At 33.6% G+C, this 20,038-nt stretch overlaps 2 protein-coding genes across 6 annotated transcripts; both read left to right on the top strand.

The window, feature by feature from the left end:
- Positions 1–1,306: 1,306 nt before the first annotated feature.
- Positions 1,307–6,677, top strand: LOC146911916 (DEAD-box ATP-dependent RNA helicase 21-like). Of its 5 annotated transcripts, none has more exons than XR_015014895.1 (5): positions 1,307–1,399; positions 2,344–4,425; positions 5,944–6,028; positions 6,171–6,272; positions 6,373–6,677. XR_015014895.1 is itself a non-coding variant. In XM_085718312.1 (3 exons), the coding sequence occupies exon 2, from the start codon at positions 2,369–2,371 to the stop codon at positions 4,382–4,384; it is 2,016 nt and encodes a 671-aa protein (XP_085574438.1). In that variant the 5' UTR covers positions 1,307–1,399; positions 2,344–2,368; the 3' UTR covers positions 4,385–4,425; positions 6,373–6,677. The 5 variants fall into 5 exon arrangements, 2 of the variants coding, with proteins under 2 accessions (XP_085574438.1, XP_085574437.1); XR_015014897.1 differs by having other exon boundaries at positions 6,246–6,272; positions 6,373–6,552; XR_015014896.1 differs by lacking the exon at positions 6,171–6,272.
- A 1,006-nt stretch (positions 6,678–7,683) lies between these two features.
- On the top strand, positions 7,684–8,700 carry LOC146911915 (putative germin-like protein 2-1). Its single transcript, XM_085718313.1, has 2 exons — positions 7,684–7,871; positions 8,041–8,700. The coding sequence occupies exons 1-2, from the start codon at positions 7,754–7,756 to the stop codon at positions 8,583–8,585; spliced, it is 663 nt and encodes a 220-aa protein (XP_085574439.1). The 5' UTR covers positions 7,684–7,753; the 3' UTR covers positions 8,586–8,700.
- Positions 8,701–20,038: the final 11,338 nt, after the last annotated feature.

Raw genomic sequence — 20,038 nt, 5'->3', positions numbered from 1 at the left:
TATATAAAAGCAATTTTTTTGTTACAAAATTAGTTCAATTTTTAGATCCATATTTTCTCTCTCCTCTAAAAAAAATCTATTTTTTTAGAAGCTGCTCTCAACGGCTTCTCATTTGAAGCTGTTTTTAGATTTTTTTAGATTCTGATTTTTTTAAAAATCTGTAACAAACGAATGCAATATTCTTAAAAGTGATTATTTTATTAAAAAAAAGTGATTTTTTCCTAAAAAAAGCTATAATAAACGGGCTCTGAATTAATTTTGTAACAAAAAAAATCGCTTTTATATATTTGTATCCAAACAAACTAAATTATTTGTTTAAAAAAGAGTTTTTTTTAAACTATATCTATTTAATTTCTATTTTTATTGTCGCGATAATGGTCTACTTCTTCATATCCACCGTGCAATGCATGCAATTATTGATAGACAGAAAAATCATGGTATGCACTTTCGTGTATTAGCTAAAGTGTTACGTATGTCAGGTGGAGATCATATTCACGCTGATACTGTAGTAGGTAAACTGGAAGGAGAAAGGGATATTACTTTAGGTTTTGTTGATTTGCTACGTGATGATTTTGTTGAAAAAGATAGAAGTCGCAGTATTTTTTTCACTCAGGATTGGGTTTCTTTACCTGGTGTTCTGCCTGTTGTTTCAGGTGGTATTCATGTTTGGCATATGCCTGCTCTGACCGAGATATTTGGAGATGATTCTGTACTTCAATTCGGTGGAGGAACTTTAGGACACCCTTGGGGAAATGCACCTAGTGCCGTAGCGAATCGAGTAGCTCTGGAAGCATGTGTACAAGCTCGTAATGAAGGACGTGATCTTGCTCGTGAGGGTAATGAAATTATCCTTGAAGCTACCAAATGGAGTCCTGAATTAGCTGCTGCTTGTGAAGTCTGGAAGGAGATCAAATTTGAATTCCCAGCAATGGATACTATTTAATCCAGTAATTATCATTCGTCCTATTAATTTCAATTAAACTGGGCCCAATCTTTTACTAAAAGGATTGTGCCGAATAAAATACATAATACAAAAATACTTCTTGTATCTATAATGAATCCTATGGATCTTTTCGATTGGTGTATTTTTTCTATTTAATTTTTATTTTTTGATTTGGAATAGATATAGTCTAATTAATAATTATAACACAAAATAGATTTTTTTATCAAAATAAACAAACACAAAATAGATTCTAATTTTTAATTAAATTTCTAAAATATTTCATGTTAAAATCACTTTTATTTTAATCGATAATAAACGGCCTTAAACTAATCCTATATTTTTCTCAACACCAAAAATCTACTTGGCCAAAAATAAACAATAACCAGTTGCACTTCCTCTCTTGCCAAAATCGCAATTCAGAGTAGCAACCCTTTGCCGCGACCACCACAATCACAGGTATGCTCATTCCTCTGTGGTTTTGTTCTTTTTTGTATTAGAATTTTCGATTTCTATTTCTTATGCTTATGCTTATAAGTTCTGCTTATAAGTTCTGCTTAAAGCTCACGTGTTTAAAAATCGATTATGGGAAGCAGCTTATAACATGTCCATAAGTTGTTTTTTATCTTGTTTTGATAACCTCTCCAAAGTAGTTTTTAACCATGAAAAAATCTTATTTGCTACTTATGTATAAGCTATTGTTATAGCATAGGATAAAATTAAGTTAAATTGTTTTTGTATAAGCTATAAGCTCTTTTCATAACAACTTATCAAAATAAGCTGAAAACAAGTTTAGAAATTTAGAAATTTGGCCTAGTAGGAATTTTAGAAATTTGGTAGAAATGTCCCAAACCTGTATCGCCTATTGTTCATTCTGATTTTCTCAATTGCAATGAATGAGATGATTTCCAGTCAAAAATAAAGAGGTAGTACAAACATGTTTGGATTCTTTGTTCTAACAATGTGTCTTCAAGTGGGATTAAAACAACCAAATTATGACATAATCTATAACAGAACTGGAATAATGTAGAAACTACTTTAGATTATAACACTTCCTTGTAGATTAATGTAGAATAATATGATTTTGTTTTACTATAGGCGAGTTCTTTGTTTTTTTTTTCCTCTTCCATTGGTGAGAAGAGATTGCAAAAGAGATTGAGTTTTATTTACATGGTTATTGTAGTGGAGATTGGGTTAGTGTTAAGAAGAATTTTTTAGTTTTATGCACATGCTTTGTTGATAAAGAAGGTTATTTTTAGTGTATTCATACTTTTCCTAATTAGTTTGTTAGACTCAATTGGGTTTGTTGATTATGGTGGTTATTTTTTTAACGAAGACAATGTTTTGATTTGTTTATTGAAATTATTTGTGGTTGTATTGATTCGTATTTCTTGATATTGCAGTGTGTGCTGTTAGTTGGTGGCCACCATGAAACCCGCCATCCCCAAACCAGTTTTCCTCACTAAAGCCCAGCGTGAACAAGCAGCACTGGAACGCCGCCACAATCAAGTCGCCACCGGTCACAAACAAGAACTTCTCCTCCGCCCCTCCGATCCCAAACCCTCTGATTCTGACCGCCGCAGTTACAGAGAACGTGATAGGGAAAGAGACAGAGATAACAGAGATTGGGAACGAAGAAACCGCGATAGAGAGCGTGAAGAAGAGAGTAAAGATCGTAAACGTGCTCGATTGGAGAAGCTAGCGGAACAAGAACGTGAAAAGGATCTTGAATCGATTAAGGAACAATACCTTGGTTCAAAAAAACCTAAAAAAAGGGTTATTAAACCTAGTGAGAAATTTCGATATTCGTTCGATTGGGAAAATACTGAAGATACTTCACGTGATAGGAATGTTCTTTATGAAAACCGTCATGAGGCTCAGCTTCTTTTTGGACGAGGGTTTTGGGCTGGAATGGATCGTCGTGAGCAGAAGAAGCATGCGGTGAAGCAGGAGAAAGAGATGAGGGATCAGATTAGGAAGAAGGATGGTGTGGAGGAGAAGCCTGAGGAGGCTGATGCTCAGAGGCGGAAAGAGGAGGCTGCTGATGCGTATGATGCTTTTGATATGAGGGTTGATCGTCATTGGAGTGAGAAGAAGCTCGAGGAAATGACAGAGAGGGATTGGCGTATTTTTAGGGAAGATTATAATATTTCGTATAAGGGTTCAAAGATTCCAAGGCCTATGAGGAGTTGGGTTGAGAGTAAGTTGAGTCAAGAGATTTTGAAGGCTGTGGAGAAGGCTGGTTATAAAACCCCTTCTCCCATTCAGATGGCTGCTATTCCGCTTGGACTTCAGCAGCGCGATGTTATCGGTGTTGCTGAGACGGGTTCTGGGAAGACTGCTGCGTTTGTGCTGCCTATGTTGAGTTATATCTCTAGGCTGCCGCCTATTAGTGAGGAGAATGAAGCTGAGGGTCCTTATGCTGTTGTTATGGCGCCGACTCGTGAGCTTGCTCAGCAGATTGAGGATGAGACAGTTAAATTTGCTCAGTATATGGGGATTAAAGTTGTTTCCATTGTCGGTGGTCAGTCTATTGAGGAGCAAGGGTTTAAGATAAGACAGGGTTGTGAAATTGTGATTGCGACTCCTGGTCGTTTGATTGATTGCTTGGAGCGTCGCTATGCGGTTCTTAATCAGTGTAATTATGTTGTTCTTGATGAGGCTGATCGAATGATTGATATGGGGTTTGAGCCGCAGGTTATGGGTGTGCTGGATGCTATGCCTTCGAGCAATCTCAAACCGGAGAATGAAGATGAGGAGCTTGATGCGAAGAGGATTTATAGGACTACTTATATGTTTAGTGCAACCATGCCTCCTGCTGTGGAGAGGCTTGCTAGAAAGTATTTGAGGAACCCTGTTGTAGTGACTATAGGTACTGCTGGAAAAGCAACTGACTTGATCAGTCAGCATGTGATCATGATGAAGGAATCTGAGAAAAATTATAAGCTTCAGAAATTGTTGAATGAGCTTAATGACAAGACTGCGATTGTGTTTGTCAACACCAAGAAGAGCGCTGATTTTCTTGCTAAGAATTTGGACAAGTATCGCGTGACCACTTTGCACGGTGGGAAATCACAGGATCAAAGGGAGATTAGTCTTGAAGGATTTAGGACCAAGAGATATAATGTGCTTGTTGCAACTGATGTTGCTGGACGTGGTATTGACATTCCTGATGTGGCTCATGTTATCAACTATGATATGCCTGGGAATATTGAAATGTACACCCATCGTATTGGGCGTACTGGCCGTGCAGGAAAGACGGGTGTGGCTACAACATTCCTGACTCTTCAGGACACTGATGTCTTTTATGAACTTAAGCAGATGCTCATTCAGAGTAACAGTCCTGTTCCACATGAATTGGCAAGGCATGAAGCTTCCAAATTCAAGCCAGGATCTATTCCCGACAGACCACCTAGGCGAAACGACACTATTTTTACCCATTAGAGAACTTTCTTGAGGTTTAAAGGCATATATGCATATTGCAGGTAATAATATCAATGAACATTTTGCAAGTGATGCTTAGGAGCCTAATATGTGCGATTATATATAGGATCTTGTATGAAATTCAATTAAGGCATTCCTTTTGTCCTGATATCATTGCCATTGCTATTGTTATTGCCATTGCTACCTGTTTATTATATTTCTAACAAGAATTGATGGTTTTAGATGACAATCTTTTGATTGGTATTGTTGTTTGGTGTTAATCTTTGTTTTATGCTTATATTGATATAACGCTTATTAGGTTAATGTTTGTCTTTTATGTTTATAGCTGCTGCTTATAGATTTTGTTTTTTGCTTATATGCGTGTGTGTGTGTGTGTGGTGTTTTGAGATCTATATGTAAGTGAGTATGTGTCTACCTTGAGAATGTGAAGGATCAATATTGGTAACAACTGATAAACCATTGAATTGACATGCATCTTTACGTTGATCCAATGTTTGATAATACATATTAAGTGCGTATGAAGCATTACACTCTGTGTCTAAACCACGACAAGAAGAATAAGGAGCCAGTAAGGTCACTATAAGTTTTTAAATTATGTTTGAATGTCTGAAAAGACAAGTCACAATACTGTACTGGGTTGAGACATCTGCATAAGAAAAATATCAGTTTTTGTGCAGATGTCAGAATAGTTAATTTATAATTGTTCTCTTTAAGAAGATTATGTAGCTACAGAAATAAAAAGTGGGCTACTGAGGAGATAAAACAATGAAGAGAAGGTGACATTACATGAAATTTCTTTTGCTTTCATTTATAACACTGGTGCAAGCCTTTGAATGGTGCAGGGGACATTTAAATGCTCCTTCATGAAACTAAAAATTGAATATTCAAGTTCTACTATATACCATGGGAAGCACATATATCTGTAACATGATAAGGCCAATAAGATATTTTCCAGGTCAAACTTATTTCTATTAGCGGTGTCTGCAATAGATAGTGTTGTGCAGATAAATCTTCAGAAACCGAAGATTTTACCTGAGCTCCGCAGAGATCCTAAAACGTTAGACGTGTCAACTGTCAAAAGGCATATTTTCCTATAAGCTTCAACTGTGAAACTGAATAAGAGTAATGCTATATGATTAATTAATCAAATCTTAAGGCAAGGAAACATGAACTTCAACATGTTGAGTTTCAGTGCCTACCTTGAACTGCATAGAGATTCTAATTCTGAAGGGATAGACATTTGTGCAACAACTGCTTCAAACCCTGGTTTGTTAACTTGCCACACCTATGCGTCAAATTCTGAGATATATGTATGTTATAAGAACGCGGAAATATGTATGTTATTGAAAGAATTAATGCGAATGGAAATAGCAGAGAATATTTTCCTCCAGGGTTCTTTCTTCTGTGCAATGCTCTATTCACTCTTTACTTATGTCTTATTTATTATGTAAGCTAATTATCTGTAACTAATCAACTAACATGTACTTATCTTCTATATTGTAAGTCCTAAAAATGTACTAGAAAAGAGGTATAATAATTCACCCTAATGTTCCTTTCAGTGTTATCAATTGAGGATGGAGGACCATGGCAGAGAGCCAGGAATCCACCACCATTCTGAGTCGCCGTATCATGTGATCTTATCATGTGAGTTATTTCTTGCAGGCTGAAGTAGTTTTTAGCTCTTATTTGACATATCTTGCTAGTAAGCAATTAGGTGATCAATGTCCAGCACTTGCATTAGCATTTACCTATCTAATATAAATTTCCAAAATTTGTTCAATTTCAGTGTTGGTAGAACTCAGTAAGAGTCTTCGATATAGAGGCTTAGGAAACTAATCAACTAGCATTCTTAATTTTATAGGCAATACAAATTGTGTGTTCGGACTAGGTGAGAATACTTTTCTGGTTTTGATGATTTTGTTACTGTTAGTCTTTGAATTGTATCATATTTAATTCTGTTGATTAATTTACTTTGGAGTTTCGCGCAGGATATGAAACAACGAAGAGGTAACACTACTCTACAGTTTTGATGGCCATAAACATGGTGTAAGGAGTCTGAAATCTGAATGCAGCAATGTGGTTGATTAGTATACGGTTCTTTGAATATGATTTGGAATAGGGGATGTCTTCCCTACCAATGTTCTAAAATAGAACCTGATTCTTCCCTCACGCTTTGATGTTCTAAAATAGTACCTTGAAAAGGGAATGATTTTGTTAATTTATTTCTTCATAAATATGTACAAAGATTGTTCCACTCAATATCTATGAAGAGAAAAAGCACACAATTTCACAACCATGTTGTATAGTTTGCAGAAGCAGAAATTCCTTACGCAAGTGTTTAAATCAGTCAATCACCGTATAATTTTGCAATTCAATTATCCATGCATGGACCTTAATTTTGAAAGGCACTTATATAGTTTTGTTTCCTGTAAAACTAAACATAAGGCATTTAATTAATTTTCTCCTTCCAACTTATATTTCCTTTTTTGATATGATATTTTTAAATATTTCTCAATTAATCTGCAAGTAAATTTTCTTCTCTACTTATACCAAAGAAAAAAAATTATCCTCTACTTAATCATGTTAGAACTTGTCTTTGTATCTATCTAACCTAAGATCACAGTCAACATCAACAGAGGTCAAACATACACCTTCTTTTTAATATAAAGACCTTGTTGATAATTATAGAAGCATACACACACAATTGACTATATCATCATCAGTATATATTTTTAGCTGTTGAGAAGTTTCGCATTCATGAGAAAGAATCAAAAGAAGTAAGTAAAATAGATCGGCCACTAGAAATAAAATAACATTAATTGTGCTCAAGACTAGTTCAAGTAATTATTGATTAGTAAAAAAAAATTGGAACTTAATCAAACATAGATGTTATGAAATGATATATTCTACATCAAACGAACAAAAAAAAAAAAAACTGCAGCATGTATGTTTTGCCGTAGGAAACTAATATTGAATTTAAATAATGAAAAAGAGTTCATTAATGATTTTATTGCTAGCACTTATTTTTACTAACAAATATACAAGACCAAGCCAAAGAATGTGAACATACAAATTTAACAAATATGTGTGTGTTTTTGAGTGAGTCAATTTGATCTTGGAAAGAAGAATTAGTATATATGTAGTTGCTAAAGAATAATTCATCTAATATACAACTAATAATAAAATAATTATACGCTGCTTTGATTAATTAAGATTTACTTGGTCTTTATAGGCTTGTGCAAGTAAAACTATAGAGTTGATCCAATGTCACTTGCTTATAAATAGACACCAAATTTGCATTGTGAAATATCTCATTCCTGCATAACCATATACAAGCAAAATACACAAATTGAATTGTTCCAAAAAAACATGAAGACTTCAATCTTGTTTGTGACAGCCTTCTTGGCTTTAGCATCTTGTGCCTTTGCCTTTGATCCCAGCCCTTTACAGGACTTTTGTGTGGCTATCAATGACACCAAGAATGGTGGTATGTATACTTCTTAATACTTCTTTATTTATTTTGACTAGTTTGGTTCAATATGTTGAACCAGTTGAACTATGATACAAAAGTCTTATATGTTCAACCTAGACAACATTGATACATACATATATAAGTAGAGCATATTATTTAATTAGATGATGAATTTGTTTTGCAGTTTTTGTGAATGGCAAATTCTGCAAGGATCCAAAGCTTGCTACAGCAAATGATTTCTTCTACTCGGTGAAAGAAGGAAACACATCAAATCCACTTGGTTCAAAAGTGACACCGGTTACAGTTAATGAGATACTAGGACTAAACACTTTAGGTATCTCTCTTGCTCGCATTGACTTCGCATCTAGGGGACTAAATCCTCCACATACTCATCCTAGAGCCACTGAGATTCTTATAGTGTTGGAGGGTACTCTTTATGTTGGGTTTGTTACTTCTAATCCAGAAAACCGTCTCATCACAAAAGTACTCAACAAAGGAGATGTCTTTGTGTTTCCAATTGGCCTCATTCACTTTCAATTGAATGTTGGGTATGGAAATGCAGTTGTCATTGCTGGACTTAGCAGCCAAAATCCAGGTGTAATCACTATTGCTAATGCTGTATTTGGGTCTAATCCAAAAATTTCTTCAGAAGTTCTCACCAAAGCTTTCCAAGTGGACAATAACATAGTGGACAATCTTCAAAAACAATTCTGGGTGGACAACAACTAGAGCATGATACTACCATGTTGATAGTTATAATTAAAAGTATACAATTGATATGTACCTTACTCTTATATCATTGTTTGTATTATTTGAATAAAATATGATTTGTTTTTTGGTTCAATATACTTTTATTCGATCATTTAAGATAACTGGATTATTTTTGTCAAGGAAAAAAAAAAAAGATAACTGAATTTTGTATGTGCTTCTCGTGAAATATTTTCTTTCGTTTTAATCTCTACAAAATTTAAAAACATTGTTTTTAGTTTTTATTTTGTTAATGATTTACTATGTTTCAAAAGTAAGTCATTAGTTCAGCTAAGATTAAACTTATAAAAAAGTGTTCTAACCGAAATTTAAACTTGAGTTCTTTCCAACCATTTCTCTTTAATTGAAGTTTATTGACCACATAAATTCAACAATTTGGTTAATCTCAACTATAAGTTTGATAAAACGTATATGACATAATATGAAACAAAGCATAGAGGATACAGCGGGGAAAGCTTGAAGATGATATTTATCAATGTATGTGATTGATATATGTCATACCCATCTAGTACTTTTTCTCCTCCATTCTCCTCAAAATTTAAATATCATTTTTATTTCCACCACTCAATATTATTTCCAGTTTTACATGAGAGATAAAAACAACATGATTATATGGTATAAAATATATTCCATAAAACTCAATCAAAAAGTTATGTTATTCTACAAGACACAAGGAATATTCTTTTTTTTAATACTAGATACACATTTTTCAACTTACTCTCTTTTGGTTAAGATGGACATGAAACCCATCAAATCATGTGGGTCCTTTACATATTCATCGGAGAAAGTGTGTTTGACATTTTAATCAATTAAAAATAATGTGTAAAACGGATGTGTTAAAATATTTGTTGCTAGTTGCTAGCATTATTTGTATTATTTTTACAAAAAATATTTGACATTTATAAATTTATTGTGTAATATTTATGTCCAGGCCCGAGGGCATGAGAGTCATTGTGGAAGTATAGAAAATATTTAATTTAAATTCCCTTTAATTTTAGGTTTTTCGTAGTTAGGCAATTGGCTACATAGTGACGTTGGATCGAGATCGGATGATATAGTTTTTCAACTGATTTAGAAACCAAGTTTGAAATATGCAGTGTATAATCTCGATCTAACTCTCACCTATGCGACAGATTCAATAATTGTAGAAAATCAGAAATGTCATTCATAAAATTTTGTAGATGAGTTGAGTATTACTTTTCCCACCCTATGGCTTTCCTCGCGCGCCCTATTTTTTTCCAATTTTACCCCTTGTCCGGATTCCGTAATCCGGAATTTATTGTTAGTAATTTTCAGATGTCTCCGGATTATAAAATCCGGATATGTATTTTAGCAGAACTTTTGCAATTTTAAGCTCTACAATTCGTAAAATAAAATGCGAATAAAATAAAAAACATTAATAAAAAGACACAAACATAAAAACAACTCATTTTATTAATATATGAACAATACATTACAATAATTTTCAAGCTTTTTAAGCTTATTACATAACATCCTAAATCTATTTCTAATCTCCTAAGAGCCTAATTCTAATCTCCTAAGAGCCTAATTCTAATCTCCTAAGAGCCTAACCACTGCTATGTGATCGGACATAGCAGTAACTTGGCTATTGGAGGAAAACCGGAGGAGGAGGGAAGAGGGTGCTCACACTTACGCCCAGGCAGGCGAAGCTAATAACCACACTGACCCACATGACCCTCAGATGAACCGCGCTTTGTTGCAGCGCGGTTCCTTCCTCATTGACCGTTCATACAAACCCTGAAAGTTTTCAACGAGGCCCTTATCTATGAAAGGCCAACGATGGAAAACCATGGTTGTAGAAGGAAGAAGAGGAGGAGAGGGATGGTGTGAGAAATGGTGGGGTTTGGAAGGGTATTTATAGGGATGGGTGGGTGAAAAACGGTTGGGAAGGAATAAATGCAGTCAAAAAACGTGGTAAAACATGTTTTTGACTTGACCACAGTAAAAAACGCGTGTGGCAGACCACCGGCCATGGCACTGAGGCGTTCCGGAATATACAATCCGGAATGATCCATCAAATTCCGGAATATATTTTCCGGATTAGTGCGATTATGGTGCTCTTATGGTGAATGAGGGGAACGTTTGCACTTCTTTGTAGGGCGAAGGACATTCCGGATTGTATAATCCGGAATGCTTCAGCATTGGCTTCTTTTGAAAGATTGCTTGGCTTCTTTTGAAAGAGTGCCATCAATTAGTGGTTGGACGGTTACAACCACTAACACGTTTTCATTGACTGTATTAATGACCTAGGACTTGTTTAAGGCTATAAATAGGCTTCCATCTTCAACAAACACCATCATTCTTCACTTCACCTATTTTCTTCCATTCTCTTCAAATTTTTTAAGTTTTGTAGGAGTGTTTGTGGTGTCATGGTCATTGTTGACCGTTCCTATGAACCCTGCAAATGCATTGCAGCTTGTGTGGGGTTCATATAACGGTCAACATAGACCTTTGACATCAAAGAAAGACACAAAAAAGCGTATAGCATCTGGTCCGGATTCTGTTTTCCGGAACACACTTCACCACTTTTCTTCAATTTTCGTCGTATGTATTTAGTTTTTTACGAGATTTGTGGTGTCATGGTCATTGTTGACCGCTCATACGACCCCTGCAATTGCTTTTCAGCTTATGCGGGGGTCGAATAACGGTCAACAGAGACACTTGACATCAAAGAAAGACACAAAATATGCCTATCGAATTGGTCCGGATTGTATAATCCGGAAACTCTAACAATCTTGTCCGGAAAATGTAATCCGGACCAGGGGTATTTTTGGAATTTTTACAGGGCGCGCGAGGAGGCCATAGGGTGGGAAAAGTAATACTCATATGAGTTTATTTGTGTGAGCTCGGGGGGCTTGATTTCATGGTTTGGGCCTATGGGTTTTACTTGTGCCTAATGAAAACTGCTATTCTCCTATACAAAATTGCTCACCCCCACATGAACTGACAAAAATAACCCCAATGTGACTTAAATCATGTTCGGTATAATCAACGTGAGTTAAGTCACGTTGAGTGAACATGAGTTAAGTCACGTAGGTACAAAGCCAACATGAGTTAACTCATGTTGGTTTTAGGTAAGTTAAGATTCCATCAATTCTTTACAAAGATGCTATTTTTTTAAGACCCCAAACATGCAATATGTTATGTTCATTTTTTAAAAGCATGTAATGTCTTCAAAACATCAATTCACTCATGATCCAAAATAAATCATAACTAAAAATACACAAGTATGCTAAATCAATTCCAAAAATACACAATTTTATAGTTCTAATTTCATCTACATTACATTACATTCTCCCTAAATATATGGTATCATCATGAAGTTGGATATAAATTAAATTCTTGAAAGTTTTCCGAAAATGTCGACATTGAAGATATTTATACTTAGTGTAAAAAATTGATAGTCTCTTTGTAAATTCAAGAATGAAGAGAACACTTCATATGTATTCTATCGAATCAACTATGTAAGTTGTCACATATAATCCCTTCATATAAGATGAGTAGCAACAAACAGGAATACATTTCAATCTATACTTTTGAACTTAATTATGCTGCCCTACCAACTGACAAGTTTCAATTAACAGAGGAACATGATCAAGCAAAAAACAACATCTTAGAAATGCATTCTCGTTCGTCACACTCGTCTTATACGAAGGAATTCGATGTGAAAACCTATATAGTTGATTCAATAGAATGCAAAATGTGTTCTCTTCATTCTTTTGAGTTTTCAAAGAGACTACCAAACCTTTACACTACGTATAGGACACTTCAATGCCAACATCTTCAGCAAACTAACAAGAATCAAACTAAAATCCAACAAAAAAATTACACAACATAACAATACCACTTAAACATCTTTATATGGTCGAATCAAACTCTTAAGAAATCTTCAGGTATCTCAGCAACGAAGCATCCATCTCGATCATTGAAAACATGTTGTGCTGACCAAATATCGAGAACATGCTCCTCATGTCGTCATCATTCGTGAGCATCATCTTGCTGAACGTCAATCTCCCATCTAAGTCGAACCATGGGCGTTCATGCCAAACGTCTTCCACCCTCATGCTGCTGATGATGTTGTGTGGAGTTCACTACCTAGGACGCACCCGTCTGGAACGACGTCCCCTCCCCATCCCCACTCCTACTGCTCCTACTGCTACGTCTCTGTCTCATTCGAACAGGAGGGCACGTAGCCTGCCTATCGGCCTGTGCACTCCCCGTCATGGTCTCCCTGTCTACTTTCAATCTGTCCGGTCTCTCAGACATATCTACAGAATATAAAACAGTGCAAAAAATCAATGATTTGTATAGGGACACTGTGTCATTTCTAACTAATCAGCAACAACAATTCACATTGCACTCAAACTACCACATTGTGTTATTTCAATCTCTAAACCACCACATTGCACTCAAACTCACTATAATCAACATTAACAATCCAATTTCTAACTGATTTCATCATTAACAATGCAAAAATTAAAATAAACAATTCACCGAGACATTTTATCAAACACCTAGAGTTCAACATTAACAATATGAGTTCATTATGACATTTTAATCTATAAACTACCAGATTTGAGTCAAACTTACTCTAAACAACATCTAATATACAATTCCTAAAATATTTGATCATTAACAATCATAAAAACTAACATGCAAATCAAACCCCTAAAAACCTAAATATGTGAAATTTCTTTAAAAACAAAAAACAAAACTTAAACCATAAAAAGTCAATGCAATAGGATAATAAACACTTACTTGATTTTGGTGTAGAAATTGACGTTGATTGACTAAAGAATGAAGAAAATCGCATAATAAGATAGCAAAATCGTATTTGATTGCTGAGAAACATAATGGTTTCTGTTTCTGTCTTTCCAGTTCTATATCAAATCGCAATGTGACTTGAGCAACGTTGGTATGTATCGAACGTGAGTTAACTCACATTGACTTCACTTGACTTAACTCATATTGATATATATCAAATGTGACTTAAGTCGCGTTTGGGATTATTTTAGACAATTTACATAGAAATGAACAATTTTATTTGTGAGAGGGGCAATTTTCGTGCCTCATTGTCGGTTTGTCACAAGCATGTTCAATATGTTAGTAAGTCATGTACTACAAATATTTGCATTGATGTGAGGGACAAGGCACGTCATCATAATGATGAGTTGAAGTGTAGGAAAGACCTGCAGCAGATAGGGCATAGGGCTACCAGATACTATGATTGCCATCTGCTGCTTCTGCCTCATATCATCATCATTATGCTAAATTTAATGCAAATGTTTCTCATAATACTTTTACCACATTATGCTAAATTTAATATAAGAGGTACTATTTGAGTTTTGGTTAACCCAATTGAAAAAGTGAGACGATTTAGTTTAGTTTGAACGCGATGCATGTGTGATATAACAATTACAAATTCAGATTATTTATAACAAACATGTGTATGGGAGGTTTAAATGCATCTTTTATTCCTATATTTTTCAAATCCACAACGTTAGTCCCCAATTCCTTCAAAGAAAATGTTAACTAGTGTTCTCGGAGCACTAGTTAAGGAAGACTAATATAAAAAACTTGTATTGAAAAGTGGTGAAAAGTATAATCTTCAACTTTATAAAAGTCAAAAAATTATTGTTTTTAATATATATATATATATATATATATATATATATATATATATATATATATGAGGCAGGATCCGTTGACACCAGGTGTCAACGGATTCGTTGACACCAAATCCTATCCCTCTATTTTGTTAATCCAAAGGCTAATATTAGTTTTTTAAATCAACCCACATGAGTCTCTATTTCGTTGGTGTATTCAATCATCAAACTTAATTTGAAACTGTTGCCATATCCACCGATCAATATCGATGTGCAATCAAGCAGACTTCATTCACCAAATTACAACCTAATTAGATAGTATTCATGTACATATTTATCAAATCAATTTCACGTTGAGGAAGTAATTTTGAATGAGTTTCTCAATGGATGGAATTTAAGGTTTGGGAATGAGGTGCACAGTTGTCGCCGATTTCATAATTGATATAATCCCAACAATTTCATATCTGCAGACTTATACATAAAATACTCATACCAAACCCATCCAAATACCCCTCAATTCATCATTTTTTTCCTTCAATTGCAATATTTTTCATGATATTGGCACAGAGTGTCGAGCTGTTATTGATACAAGAAATTAACAAATAGAGAATAGAGATGTAGATAAGTAATAACAAATTTTTCAGAAAAAAATAAGTAGGAGTATCACGATGCACCCTGTTTTCAATTCCAGATTTTCAATGATTAAAATTAACCTGAGAGGGCTGAGACACAAACACAAAATTAGGGATTTGAGGAAAAAAAGATATCGTGTACTGTCGGCAAAATTTGCTCATGTGAGGTTTTAAGTGAATAAATATTAGCCTTTAGATTAACAAAATAGAGGGATAGGATTTGGTGTCAACGAATCCGTTGACACCTGGTGTCAACGGATCCTGACTCTATATATATATATATATATATATATATATATATATATATTACTTCTTTAACTAGTGTTCGGAAGCACTAGGTAATATGGCCCTTATATAATTCCGCAAACTTTCAACCTCAATCTTTTTAAATTACACAATTTTGGTGCCATATCGGATGGTCTAACTTATTCTTTTAAAAAATGGTGGATAATAAATAAGTTAGCTCATTTAAAAAACTAATAAGTTAGTTGATAGCAAATGAACTTATAGAAAATAACATATAAACTAGCGGGTAAATTTTTTGTCTTTGATAAAATTTATTGTTGAATTAACTAATAAATATGAAATAGCCTAAAACATATTTAATTAATATTTTTTTCAATTAAGATAGAAGGATGAACCCTTCAAATAGATAGGCTATATGTAACATATGGCTACTCTTCTCTCGAGTAATTTCACACGTGATTATACAAATAGAAAAACTTCAACAACTCAATTTCCAATCTCTACTTCAATTTTCAATTACGAGTATGTATTTTAAATCTAATATTGATGTTGTTGATGGTCACGACAAGACCACTTGATCTATTGATAACCTTCCTAATTCTGATATTATGGAAGCTATGAGTTTGAAATTAGTTCACGAGTTTGCTTTTGACATCGATTTTGAGCGTGTGTTATCTTTAAAGTAACATCTCTTAACATTTTCGAATGCATGCAAAATCGAATGATTTCTCATGTTTTGGTTTGGTGATAGTTGATTTGTCTAACGATTAATAATGAGTCTTGTTAACAAGTGTCCTAATGCATTGTTTATAAAAAACTCAACAAAATTTTTTTTGTCTTGATAATACAAGTTAAGCACGTGTAAAATTCATAATTACATAATCTTCAACTTTTACAAGAATGCATGCAAAATTTAATGATTTCTCTTGTTTTGGTTTGGTGATTGTGGACTGTCTAAAGATTTATAATCTTTTGAGTCTTGTTAACAAGTATTCTAAAATATTGTTTAAAGAATCCACAAAAAGAAATTGTGTTTTGAAAACACAGGTCAAATATGTGTAAAAGACATAATTACATAATTTTCAACGTAAAAGTTATCAATTTTGGATGCTTAAACAATGTACTAAGGACATTTGTTAGCATTTTGCTTTTCATTATTTTTCTCTAAATTGTGTTAGTATATGTTTGGTTACGCGGTCAAAACACTCAAACGCGCATCCTGCCTTTCAAAAGCAATTTTAACGTGTTTGGTTCTCCACATGCACTCTACCGCCATCGTAATTACAGTTTCAGAATCGATTTTTATAGAAGCTGCTCTCCCTAGCTTCTTGGAATCGAGTCTCTGCCGTGACGGTGGACAGCCTCCATTTGTCTCTTTTACCCTTGAACCTCATCACTTTCTTTCATATTATTTTTTTATATTTGAGAAATCTGTTACTTCTGGCTGTTGTATGTGTGTTATTTTTGTTGCTGGGAAGTTTTTATTTTTGCAGAAATCTGAAGCAAAGTTGAAGAAGACACTATTGAGGGAAGAAGAAGAAGAAGAAACGGTGGTTTTTGTCGTGACTCCCATTTGTTTTCTTGTTACGTGAAAGCCTATCAAAAAGCCTTTTTTAATGGCCTTACCATTTTTAAATTTTATAAAACAAAAAAATAACTAATAGTTTTTTAATAATCTTTTTTCGTAGAACCTTTTTTTAATAATCTTTACACAGCTGTATTAAACTTGAACATAAAATTAATAACTAACTAAAAATGGAAATGCTCTAAAAAAACGTAAAAATGGAATTGAAATTTGTAAAAAAAAAAATTTTAAAAAAACTGTTTCAAATGCACATATAGAAAAACCCATTTTGGTCATTTTCATAACAAAAAGCAATTTTGACACAAACTATCCAAACAATATCTTTCATATGAATCACTTCTAGAGTAAAAGTATCCAAACATAAATCACTTTTCATTCAACTCACTTTTAATCAAAATCAATTCTACAAAATCAATTCAATCAAAATCAATTTTCGCCACCGCATAACCAAACACACGCTTAAACATTATTCTAGTGTATCCCTGAGCCCAAGGCCAAAAATTAATCCTTGAAAGTATAAATATCCACTTAAGGGACATAAGTTTTTCAACAAATATTCTTTCTTACGTACCACCCAAAAATCGAACATATAACCACATGATTAAGAAGCTCAATTATTTGTCAATTATGTAACATTGTGTTGTGTTTTTTCTTTTAAAAAATTAAATTAACTCACTAAAATTGACACAAAATATAATATTAACAGAAATATATTCTTAATCTCAAACCAACATCCCCATACTATTTGAATGAGTTGTAACATTGTTTTGTTTAGCTAATTTTCATCTAGGGTTAATTAAGTTTTTAGTCTCTATAAATATCTACAGTTTTGTTTTTAGTCCCTACAAAATAAAATCATACTTTTTAGTCCCTGTGACATTTTCCTTAAGCATTTTAGGGACTAAAAATGTTGATGGAAAAATTTTATAGGGACTAAAAATGTTGATGGAAAATTTTATAGGGACTAAAAATGTTGATGGAAAATTTTATATGGACTAAAAAATGTGATTTTATTTTATAAGGACTAAAAACAAAATTCTGAATATTTATAGGGACCATTTACTTAATTAACCCTTTCATCTATTAGTAAAACTCAATTTAAACAAGCCCTAAGAGCATCCACAATGGAGACCCTCAATTTTGAGGTTTTAAATGGGTCACACATGGACACATCACTTTTTAATAATTTTTTAATAATAATACTTAATAGGTACTCAACCACTCCGATGGTGATCCTCTAACAAAGGGTCTAATAGGGTCCCACAAATATTATTTAATAGCCTTGAAAATTATTATTTTAATAAAAAGTGATGTGAGCCCATTTAAGAATGGGGGTCTTAAGTTAGACCTTGGATCTTTTAAGACCTCCAATTTTTTTTTCCACAATGGAAGTATTTATTAGGTGCCAGATCTTAAATGGTGAAGACCTCACCATTGTAGTTGCTCTAAACCAACAAAATTCAATAAAACTAAAAGTGCTTTATGACTGATGACGGTGGAAGAAACTTTTGGGTCATAATGATGACGGCAAAGATTTGAAGAAAGTGGGACCCAAAAACAGAGTACAAAGGGCAATATAGTCAATTAACATACGACGCCATTTTTTAAGGTGAAAAAAGACAAGCCGCCACAGCCCGTATTCCGCGGGCTACAAAACATAGTTTTGGCGCCAACCGACTTTAGGTTTCAAATTCACGGGCAGTTCGGGCAGAACGGGTAACAGGATGTGACCAAAAGAATCCAAAACCGCGTTACACCCAAATTAGCTACTAGAAACTATAGGAAATACTAATAAATTAATGTTGTGTTTGTTGTAGCGGTGGAATTGAAGAAAACGCCGTTTGCATAGAAGCTGCAATATGTAGAGTTTAACTTTTGCGTTAAAATTTGCATTGAAAGATGTGCTGAATCGTGATTCTTGAGTGCAAACGGTGTACCAAACACATACTAACACTAACTTGGGTTTGGGACTGTTTTCAGGTTTTGTTGAATCGCTTCTGAAGTTATCCAAACAGCAAAAAGTATGGTGAAACCACATTTGAAAAAGCAAACGCGCGTTTGAGGCTCCTAAACGTGGAGCCAAACAAGCACTTAATTATTAAAACTAGAGAGAGATAAGTGTATTATGTTTCTAAACCTTAACTCAAATAATCATATTTTGGGTTCGAATAGAGTTATGAAAATGTAACAATGTTAAAAAATTTAATTATTTTTTGTCATTTGTTGAAATTTTATCTAATTTAAACGATTAATCTTTGCAGTAATATGTAGACAAAGAAAAAAATTAGTTCAATTGATAATGACAATGTTACTCCCTCCGTTTCAAAATGAGTGTCGCTTTAGCTAAAAAAATTTGTTTCAAAATGAATGTCGCTTTACATTTCCAATGCAACTTTAATTTTTTTCTTCCAACTTTACCCTCTCAAACTTTTCTCTCACACAATTTTCAATGCAACTTTAAGTTTGTCTTTTTCTAATAAAGTAAGGACAGTTTAGTAAAAGCATTATATCCAATGATTATTTCATTCCATTTCTTAATCTGTGTGCCAAAGCCTAAAGCGACACTCATTTTGAAACGGAGGGAGTATTAAGTTTGACATTTTATTCAGATTCATATAGTAAATATTTTTTTTTGTGAAAAACATAAATTAGTCAATACAAATTGATATCGAAAAATTTAAAAAAAAAATTATAAATATGATCGGATGGAGTATTATAATTGTGTGTATGAGTTCATACTACTTTTGTCATTTCATTTGAAGATTATTATGAGTAAATAGTAGCATCAATGTTATTGTTAAGTCATAGACACTGTTTGGTAGTAACAAAAAAAAAAGACACTGTTTGGTTCCAAATTTAGAATCTTTTTATATGCTTAGGATTCCTCAGAGACCCATGTGTACGTGTCTCCACTTCTTCCTTTATTTCATAAACATTGGATTCCTCTTTTCTTTACCCATTTTTTCTCTTTCCAATCTCTTCTTCCTTCATCCAATTAATACTGCATTACTGCTTCCCAGCCTCCAAATTCTATCAACCTGTCACCCCTTAATTTATTTCCTTATTCTTTTGTGTATGCATAAAAATCCTACTATACCCACCAATTAAATGTTGTCTATAGTAGTGGTGGTAGTAGTATTTTTTTGGTACATAGTAATAGTATGTTTTTCTTAGTAGAGTACCATACAACTTTTTTTCTTTTTATTTGTTTTGGTTCAAGTTTCAAAATCCATATTAATAACCAATAAGATGAAGAAAAAAAATTGAAGCAAAGAGAGATTATATCTTATGTACTATATTAGAAGATTAAACTTGAGATGTTTG

This window comes from Medicago sativa, chromosome 6, assembly GCF_051527215.1.
Source record: "Medicago sativa cultivar Bolivia chromosome 6, Bolivia_mono, whole genome shotgun sequence".
Classification (NCBI taxonomy): domain Eukaryota; kingdom Viridiplantae; phylum Streptophyta; class Magnoliopsida; order Fabales; family Fabaceae; genus Medicago; species Medicago sativa.
Note: the sequence above shows the minus strand (reverse complement) of the source record. Positions and strands in the feature narration are given on the sequence as shown.

Bases quoted from the DNA above. Each gene is read 5' to 3' on its own strand.
- LOC146911915 (XM_085718313.1), top strand. From the start codon at position 7,754: ATGAAGACTTCAATCTTGTTTGTGACAGCCTTCTTGGCTTTAGCATCT. The intron at 7,872-8,040 runs GTATGTATACTT...TTTGTTTTGCAG, and splicing joins CAATGACACCAAGAATGGTG to TTTTTGTGAATGGCAAATTC.
- LOC146911916 (XM_085718312.1), top strand. From the start codon at position 2,369: ATGAAACCCGCCATCCCCAAACCAGTTTTCCTCACTAAAGCCCAGCGT.